The sequence below is a fragment of the Oncorhynchus masou genome, chromosome 31, assembly GCF_036934945.1.
Source record: "Oncorhynchus masou masou isolate Uvic2021 chromosome 31, UVic_Omas_1.1, whole genome shotgun sequence".
In the NCBI taxonomy this organism is placed as follows: Eukaryota; Metazoa; Chordata; class Actinopteri; order Salmoniformes; family Salmonidae; genus Oncorhynchus; species Oncorhynchus masou.
In genome coordinates, this window is record NC_088242.1 from 99,643,651 (window position 1) to 99,653,650 (window position 10,000).

The 10,000-nt window shown below is 44.1% G+C and overlaps 1 protein-coding gene across 7 annotated transcripts in view; it reads right to left on the reverse strand.

Moving 5' to 3' along the window:
- Positions 1 to 10,000, reverse strand: part of lpp (LIM domain containing preferred translocation partner in lipoma) — a 479,626-nt gene that overhangs the window by 345,475 nt on the left and 124,151 nt on the right. For 6 of the 7 annotated variants that reach the window (XM_064952655.1, XM_064952654.1, XM_064952653.1 and 3 more), the window contains one exon: positions 7,201 to 7,376. The exons of the other annotated variant lie outside the window; for it this stretch is intronic. In XM_064952655.1, the coding sequence (XP_064808727.1) occupies positions 7,201 to 7,372 (172 nt within the window). In that variant the 5' untranslated portion in view covers positions 7,373 to 7,376. The remainder of the gene's footprint in view (positions 1 to 7,200; positions 7,377 to 10,000) is intronic. 7 annotated transcript variants of the gene reach the window in all.

Consider the following 10,000-nt stretch of genomic DNA (forward strand, 5'->3'; position numbering starts at 1 on the left):
GATTGGGAACCATACCAGGCCAAACACAGAAATCCAACATAGAAAAAAGAACATAGACTACCCACCCCGACTCACGCCCTGACCAAACTAACACAAAGACATAATAAAGGAACTAAGGTCAGAACGTGACATGTACCCTTTTCAGTTAACAAACAAAATTGATAAATTATGAAAATAGTTTAAACTATCACCATATGCTAATCCTCCAAATGAAGCGTAATCTCTTAGAAGCTGAATAACTGTAGTGGTTAATTATGAAACAAGCGAACAAAGCTAAATCATTTCCTCAAAATGTACACTACCTTGTGTGTTTTAGCGGTTAATCCCATTTAAATGAATAATACTTTCAAAACATTTTACACACCAGAATCACCTGAAGACAATTCAATCATGAATACTTTTTTTTTTTACAATTCGAAAACTCCTATCATTAGTACAGAGAGGACAGAGGAAAGTGATCAATCTTTGCAGTTATAGGCGATTTTCAATTCAATCACAGCAATGCACAGTGGGAAAAACCCTGGCCCGGATGACTACCCAATCGAATTCTTCAAGAAGTGTTCTGCCAAACTGGCACCCCTCCTTCTTGAAATGTTCAAACAAAACCTGAACCAGGGTTCTTTAGCCCAAACCCTGAGAGGCATTGATCATACTTGTTTTTTAAACCCCGGGAGAAAGCTGCATCTGAGTGTGACTTTTAAATGCAGACGTTAAAAATATTCCCGAAATCGCTCGCCTCTCGATTAGAGTCTACTATGACTGACATCATATCAACGGATCAGACAGGATTTATTAAAGGGTCGCCACTCCTCTAACACTCGTCTCAACATTACACACTTTCTTCTGGCGTTACTAAAATAATCATCTCTTAATATGAAGAAAAGGGCTTTTCACAGTGTAGAATGGGACTATTTATTCTCTGTACTGGGAAAATGTGGCTTTGGTTCGAACTTCATATCTCAGTACTTAGAAACTGCATTCACAAATTGTTCCCATTACCAAGGGCCACACGCCAAGGATGTCCAATGTCCCCTCTGTTATTTGCCCTGGCGATAGAACCCCTTTCTATTTTGAAATAAAGGCCACACCATTAAAACATGGTATTTACAGATGGGAACTGAAACCCAGTTTCCCTGTATGCAGATGACTTGCTTTCATAAATATCAGACCCTGAAAGCATGTGTCCCTGAGGTAGTGGACCTACTGCGTAGCTTTGGTGTGTTTTCAGGTTATAAACTACATTTCTCTAAAACTGTTTTCCTGTTAATGAACTAGCATGGCAAATTCCTTCAGGATTCCATTTCCTTGTGCACTATATAGGGAATAGGGCTCTGGTCTAAAGTAGTGCACTATATAGGGAATAGGGCTCTGGTCTAAAGTAGTGCACTATATAGGGGAATAGTGGCTCGAGCTAAAGTAGTGCACTATATAGGGGAATAGTGGCTCGAGCTAAAGTAGTGCACTATATAGGGGAATAGTGGCTCGAGCTAAAGTAGTGCACTATATAGGGGAATAGGGGCTCTGAGTCAAAAGTAGTGCACTATATAGGGGAATAGTGGCTCGAGCTAAAGTAGTGCACTATATAGGGGAATAGTGGCTCGAGCTAAAGTAGTGCACTATATAGGGGAATAGTGGCTCGAGCTAAAGTAGTGCACTATATAGGGGAATAGGGGCTCTGAGTCAAAAGTAGTGCACTATATAGGGGAATAGTGGCTCGAGCTAAAGTAGTGCACTATATAGGGGAATAGGGGCTCTGAGTCAAAAGTAGTGCACTATATAGGGGAATAGTGGCTCGAGCTAAAGTAGTGCACTATATAGGGGAATAGGGGCTCTGAGTCAAAAGTAGTGCACTATATAGGGGAATAGTGGCTCGAGCTAAAGTAGTGCACTATATAGGGGAATAGGGGCTCTGAGTCAAAAGTAGTGCACTATATAGGGGAATAGTGGCTCGAGCTAAAGTAGTGCACTATATAGGGGAATAGGGGCTCTGAGTCAAAAGTAGTGCACTATATAGGGGAATAGTGGCTCGAGCTAAAGTAGTGCACTATATAGGGGAATAGGGGCTCTGAGTCAAAAGTAGTGCACTATATAGGGGAATAGTGGCTCGAGCTAAAGTAGTGCACTATATAGGGGAATAGGGGCTCTGAGTCAAAAGTAGTGCACTATATAGGGGAATAGTGGCTCGAGCTAAAGTAGTGCACTATATAGGGGAATAGGGGCTCTGAGTCAAAAGTAGTGCACTATATAGGGGAATAGTAGCTCGAGCTAAAGTAGTGCACTATATAGGGGAATAGTGGCTCTGAGTCAAACGTAGTGCACTATATAGGGGAATAGTGGCTCTGAGTCAAAAATACTGCACTATATAGGGGAATAGTGGCTCGAGCTAAAGTAGTGCACTATATAGGGGAATAGTGGCTCTGAGTCAAACGTAGTGCACTATATAGGGGAATAGGGGCTTTGAGTTAAAAATAGTGCACTATATAGGGGAATAGTGGCTCGAGCTAAAGTAGTGCACTATATAGGCGAATAGGGGCTTTGAGTTAAAAGTAGTGCACTATATAGGGGAATAGTGGCTCGAGCTAAAGTAGTGCACTATATAGGGGAATAGGGGCTCGAGCTAAAGTAGTGCACTATATAGGGGAATAGTGGCTCGAGCTAAAGTAGTGCACTATATAGGGGAATAGTGGCTCTGAGCTAAAGTAGTGCACTATATAGGGGAATAGTGGCTCGAGCTAAAGTAGTGCACTATATAGGGGAATAGTGGCTCGAGCTAAAGTAGTGCACTATATAGGGGAATAGTGGCTCGAGCTAAAGTAGTGCACTATATAGGGGAATAGTGGCTCGAGCTAAAGTAGTGCACTATATAGGGGAATAGTGGCTCTGAGTCAAAAGTAGTGCACTATATAGGGGAATAGTGGCTCGAGCTAAAGTAGTGCACTATATAGGGGAATAGTGGCTCGAGCTAAAGTAGTGCACTATATAGGGGAATAGTGGCTCGAGCTAAAGTAGTGCACTATATAGGGGAATAGTGGCTCTGAGTTAAAAATACTGCACTATATAGGGGAATAGTGGCTCGAGCTAAAGTAGTGCACTATATAGGGGAATAGGGGCTCTGAGTTAAAAGTAGTGCACTATATAGGGGAATAGGGGCTCTGAGTCAAAAGTAGTGCACTATATAGGGGAATATTGGCTCTGAGTCAAAAGTAGTGCACTATATAGGGGAATATTGGCTCTGAGTCAAAAGTAGTGCACTATATAGGGGAATAGTGGCTCGAGCTAAAGTAGTGCACTATATAGGGGAATAGGGGCTCTGAGTTAAAAGTAGTGCACTATATAGGGGAATAGTTGCTCTGAGTCAAAAGTAGTGCACTATATAGGGGAATAGGGGCTCTGAGTTAAAAATACTGCACTATATAGGGGAATAGGGGCTCGAGCTAAAGTAGTGCACTATATAGGGGAATAGTGGCTCGAGCTAAAGTAGTGCACTATATAGGGGAATAGTGGCTCGAGCTAAAGTAGTGCACTATATAGGGGAATAGTGGCTCTGAGCTAAAGTAGTGCACTATATAGGGGAATAGGGGCTCGAGCTAAAGTAGTGCACTATATAGGGAAATAGTGGCTCGAGCTAAAGTAGTGCACTATATAGGGGAATAGTGGCTCTGAGTTAAAAATACTGCACTATATAGGGGAATAGGGGCTTTGAGTTAAAAATAGTGCACTATATAGGGGAATAGGGGCTTTGAGTTAAAAATAGTGCACTATATAGGGGAATAGGGGCTTTGAGTTAAAAATAGTGCACTATATAGGGGAATAGGGGCTCGAGCTAAAGTAGTGCACTATATAGGGGAATAGGGGCTCGAGCAAAAGTAGTGCACTATATAGGGGAATAGGTGCTCTGAGTTAAAAATAGTGCACTATATAGGGGAATAGGGGCTCTGAGTTAAAAATACTGCACTATATAGGGGAATAGGGGCTTTGAGTTAAAAATAGTGCACTATATAGGGGAATAGGGGCTTTGAGTTAAAAATAGTGCACTATATAGGGGAATAGGGGCTTTGAGTTAAAAATAGTGCACTATATAGGGGAATAGGGGCTCGAGCTAAAGTAGTGCACTATATAGGGGAATAGGGGCTCGAGCAAAAGTAGTGCACTATATAGGGGAATAGGTGCTCTGAGTTAAAAATAGTGCACTATATAGGGGAATAGGTGCTCTGAGTTAAAAATAGTGCACTATATAGGGGAATAGGGGCTTTGAGTCAAACGTAGTGCACTATATAGGGGAATAGGTGCTCTGAGTTAAAAATAGTGCACTATATAGGGGAATAGGGCTTTGAATCAAAAGTAGTGCACTATATAGGGGAATAGGTGATCTGGTCTAAAGTAGTGCACTATGGAGGGAATAGGGGCTCTGGTCTAAAGTAGTGCACTATATAGGGAATAGGGCTCTGGTCTATAGTAGTGCACTATATAGGGAATAGGGCTCTGGTCTAAAGTAGTGCACTATATAGGGAATAGTGATCTGGTCTATAGTAGTGCACTATATAGGGAATAGTGCTCTGGTCTATAGTAGTGCACTACATAGGGAATCGGGCTCTGGTCTAAAGTAGTGCACTATATAGGGAATAGGGCTCTGGTCTATAGTAGTGCACTACATAGGGAATCGGGCTCTGGTCTAAAGTAGTGCACTATATAGGGAATAGGGCTCTGGTCTATAGTAGTGCACTATATAGGGAATAGGGCTCTGGTCTAAAGTAGAGCAGTACATTGGGAATAAGGTGCCATTTGGGACAAACTTTAATTTAACAGGTCCATTTATGGATCTCAAATCAAAGTCACGGAACCCTGCTCTGAGGAAGACAGTCTGCTGTGTGCTTACGAGCCAAATCCTTCCCAAATTCTCTACACAAAGCTTTCAAAGCAACTTCCCGAACAAATGCTGGTTTGCACTTTGGCCGTTGGTTAATTTACTCTTCAGAGAAGTATTATTCAGGTTTTTGTTATATAATAAAGGTGTTCTTTCACTCCCTAATTGGCTGATAGCGGCTCTTATTCTATTGTGGTTTCCATAGTAACAGTGAGGTTTCTTTTTGTATCAGTCCTAAAAAGCTTACTGATTAAGAATATGACTTAAACTTCTTGATCTTTGCATTAAAACGGTATTAATCAAGGCAAATCTATTTTTGGTGTTTTTCACAGAGTAAAAATATATTATAATAATAATGATTCAAGGTCTGAGTGGTGTTTTTCACAGAGTAAAAAAAATATTATAATAATAATGATTCAAGGTCTGAGTTTTCATTTTTTTTTACATCACCCTTGGATTTGTTTTGATGGAGTACGGCGCTGTGTCTTTGTTCATGATATACATGAACATACAAAGCGGGCGTTGAGTTAAGGAAAGTCTGCTTTAAAGACAGGGTACACTTGCTATTACAGTTCACAGAGCACGCTAGATATTACCAACATACTACACACTGAGGTATTTAAATGGTTGGGCTCTGATTCATTGTTTTCCCAGATGTAGGTGAATCGGCTGTGACACGCCAGTGTTACTAAACGAGAATGCTGAACGACTCACCCAGAAGAAACCAACCCTGATCAGAAACCAGATACTGAACAACAACACAACGTCAGGCCAACGAAAGGTTCTGTCTCAAACAGTAACCCGTAGCCCCTATGTAGTGCAGACCCATAAGGGGCTCTGGTCTAAAGTAGTGCACTATGTAGGGAATAGGGGCTCTGGTCTAAAGTAGTGCACTATATAGGGAATAGGGCTCTGGTCTAAAGTAGTGCACTATATAGGGAATATGGGCTCTGGTCTAAAGTAGTGTACTATGTAGGGAATAGGGGCTCTGGTCTAAAGTAGTGTACTATATAGGGAATAGGGCTATGGTCTAAAGTAGTGCACTATGTAGGGAATATGGGCTCTGGTCTAAAGTAGTGCACTATGTAGGGAATAGGGGCTCTGGTCTAAAGTAGTGTACTATGTAGGGAATAGGGGCTCTGGTCTAAAGTAGTGTACTATGTAGGGAATAGGGGCTCTGGTCTAAAGTAGTGTACTATGTAGGGAATAGGGGCTCTGGTCTAAAGTAGTGCACTATGTAGGGAGTAGGGGCTCTGGTCTAAAGTAGTGCACTATGGAGGGAATAGGGGCTCTGGTCTAAAGTAGTGCACTATGGAGGGAATAGGGTGCTATTTGAAACAGACAGCCCCAGATAAGACTTGTACATGATGTACAAGAGAGACAACAGAGAAACCACATACTACACACACACACACACACACACACACACACACACACACACACACACACACACACACACACACAACCGTCAAACAACAAGTCCCTAATCAGTCCTTGTCTGTCAGGTTTCAAAGTGTTATCATCAAACTAGGCTCAGAAGGAAAGCAACGACAGCCTTCTAGCCAGGTCCAATCAGACCTGAGCTGGTGTCCTAAATGAAACGGCGTTCCTTATATAGTGCACTACATTTTGACCAGGGAACAGGGTGCCATTTAGGAGTCAGTACTGTGGCTATAGAGGAGGTTAAAGCCCCCTATAGGAGTCAGTACTGGGGCTATAGAGGAGGTTAAAGCCCCCTATAGGAGTCAGTACTGGGGCTATAGAGGAGGTTAAAGCCCCCTATAGGAGTCAGTACTGGGGCTATAGAGGAGGTTAAAGCCCCCTATAGGAGTCAGTACTGGGGCTATAGAGGAGGTTAAAGCCCCCTATAGGAGTCAGTACTGGGGCTATAGAGGAGGTTAAAGCCCCCTATAGGAGTCAGTACTGGGGCTATAGAGGAGGTTAAAGCCCCCTATAGGAGTCAGTACTGGGGCTATAGAGGAGGTTAAAGCCCCCTATAGGAGTCAGTACTGGGGCTATAGAGGAGGTTAAAGCCCCCTATAGGAGTCAGTACTGGGGCTATAGAGGAGGTTAAAGCCCCCTATAGGAGTCAGTACTAGGGCTATAGAGGAGGTTAAAGCCCCCTATAGGAGTCAGTACTAGGGCTATAGAGGAGGTTAAAGCCCCCTATAGGAGTCAGTACTGGGGCTATAGAGGAGGTTAAAGCCCCCTATAGGAGTCTGTTTTCATCATTCTAACGCAAGACATTGTCAAGTCCATACAATTGTGGCCAACAAACACTACAGTTTCTTCTGCAATACATGCACACTTCTTGGGTCACTTGCGTCCCCTCTTACCTCCTGCAAGGTCAGTGGGGTCCTTGTACGGGTTGAACTTAGGTTTGGGGGCAACCACAGGGGCAAACTTCTTAGGGGCCTGTTGCTGGGAAACAGAGATACTAGGGATGCCCATGGCAGGGGTGGTCTCCATCCGCCCTGTCACCTGAACCTCGCCTTCGCTGGTCCACATGGTTCTACAGAGGATGAGGAGGAGGATGAGGAAGAGGAGGAAGAAGAGAAAGAACAAGGTCAGGGTATAGTCCTCAGCTTACGTAAGCAACAGGCATATTGGTTCTGTAGAGTTAAGACGGGTTAAGTCCCTGGTCGACGTGGTTCTGCAGAGTTAAGACGGGTTAAGTCCCTGGTCGACGTGGTTCTGTAGAGTTAAGACGGGTTAAGTCCCTGGTCGACGTGGTTCTGTAGAGTTAAGACGGGTTAAGTCCCTGGTCGACGTGGTTCTGTAGAGTTAAGACGGGTTAAGTCCCTGGTCGACGTGGTTCTGCAGAGTTAAGACGGGTTGAGTCCCTGGTCGACGTGGTTCTGCAGAGTTAAGACGGGTTAAGTCCCTGGTCGACGTGGTTCTGTAGAGTTAAGACGGGTTAAGTCCCTGGTCGACGTGGTTCTGCAGAGTTAAGACGGGTTAAGTCCCTGGTCGACGTGGTTCTGCAGAGTTAAGACGGGTTAAGTCCCTGGTCGACGTGGTTCTGTAGAGTTAAGACGGGTTAAGTCCCTGGTCGACGTGGTTCTGCAGAGTTAAGACGGGTTAAGTCCCTGGTCGACGTGGTTCTGTAGAGTTAAGACGGGTTAAGTCCCTGGTCGACGTGGTTCTGTAGAGTTAAGACGGGTTAAGTCCCTGGTCGACGTGGTTCTGTAGAGTTAAGACGGGTTAAGTCCCTGGTCGACGTGGTTCTGTAGAGTTAAGACGGGTTAAGTCCCTGGTCGACGTGGTTCTGTAGAGTTAAGACGGGTTAAGTCCCTGGTCGACGTGGTTCTGTAGAGTTAAGACGGGTTAAGTCCCTGGTCGACGTGGTTCTGTAGAGTTAAGACGGGTTAAGTCCCTGGTCGACGTGGTTCTGTAGAGTTAAGACGGGTTAAGTCCCTGGTCGACGTGGTTCTGTAGAGTTAAGACGGGTTAAGTCCCTGGTCGACGTGGTTCTGTAGAGTTAAGACGGGTTAAGTCCCTGGTCGACGTGGTTCTGTAGAGTTAAGACGGTTAAGTCCCTGGTCGACATGGTTCAGTAGAGTTAAGACGGGTTAAGTCCCTGGTCGACTTGGTTCTGTAGAGTTGAGACGGGTTAAGTCCCTGGTCGACTTGGTTCTGTAGAGTTAAGACGGGTTAAGTCCCTGGTCGACGTGGTTCTGTAGAGTTAAGACGGGTTAAGTCCCTGGTCGACGTGGTTCTGTAGAGTTAAGACGGGTTAAGTCCCTGGTCGACGTGGTTCTGTAGAGTTAAGACGGGTTAAGTCCCTGGTCGACGTGGTTCTGTAGAGTTAAGACGGGTTAAGTCCCTGGTCGACGTGGTTCTGCAGAGTTAAGACGGGTTAAGATCAGGTCAAACTTTGACCAGGGGACGACGTGAGTGGTTGACACGTTGTCACCAATCAAAATGAAGCAGACATTGGTTTCAGTGTGTAAAGATGCTATTCACCATGATCATACTGTCCCACAGCTTAGCTTATACACTGCCTTCAAAACGTATTCACACCCCTTGATCCTATCCACATGTTGCTGTGTTACAGCCTCAATTTAAAATAGATTCAATTAAGATGCTGTGTCCCTGATCTACACACAATACCCCATCATGTCAAAGTGGAATTATGTTTTTGACATTTTGACAAATGAATCAAAAACGAAAAGCTGAAATGTTTTGAGTCAATAAGTATTCAACCCCTTTGTTTATGTCAAGCCTAAATAAGTTCAGGAGTAGAAATGTGCTTAACAAGTCACAGAATAAGTTGCATGGACTCTGTGTTCAATAATATTGTTTAACGTGATTTTTGAATGACTACCTCATCTCTGTACCCCACACTTATCTGTAAGGTCCCTCATCTCTGTACCCCACACTTATCTGTAAGGTCCCTCATCTCTGTACCCCACACTTATCTGTAAGGTCCCTCATCTCTGTACCCCACACTTATCTGTAAGGTCCCTCATCTCTGTACCCCACACTTATCTGTAAGGTCCCTCATCTCTGTACCCCACACTTATCTGTAAGGTCCCTCATCTCTGTACCCCACACTTATCTGTATGGTCCCTCATCTCTGTACCCCACACTTATCTGTAAGGTCCCTCATCTCTGTACCCCACACTTATCTGTAAGGTCCCTCATCTCTGTACCCCACACTTATCTGTAAGGTCCCTCATCTCTGTACCCCACACTTATCTGTAAGGTCCCTCATCTCTGTACCCCACACTTATCTGTAAGGTCCCTCATCTCTGTACCCCACACTTATCTGTAAGGTCCCTCAATCCAGCAGTGAATTTAAACATAAAGAAGGACACCTATTGATTAATAACATGATTAAGAGGAATGAAATCTGACCATTCACTCCTGAGGTACTGACCTGTTGCCCCCTCTACAATCACTGTGATTATTATTATCTGACCCTGCTGGTCATCTATGAACATCTTGGCCATGTTCTGTTATTAATCTCCACCCGGCACAGCCAGAAGAGGACTGGCCACCCCTCATAGTCTGGTTCCTCTCTAGGTTTCTTCCTAGGTTCTGGTCTTTCTAGGGAGTTTTTCCTAGCCACCGTGCTTCTACACCTGCATTGCTTGCTGTTTGGGGTTTTAGGCTGGGTTTCTGTACAGCACT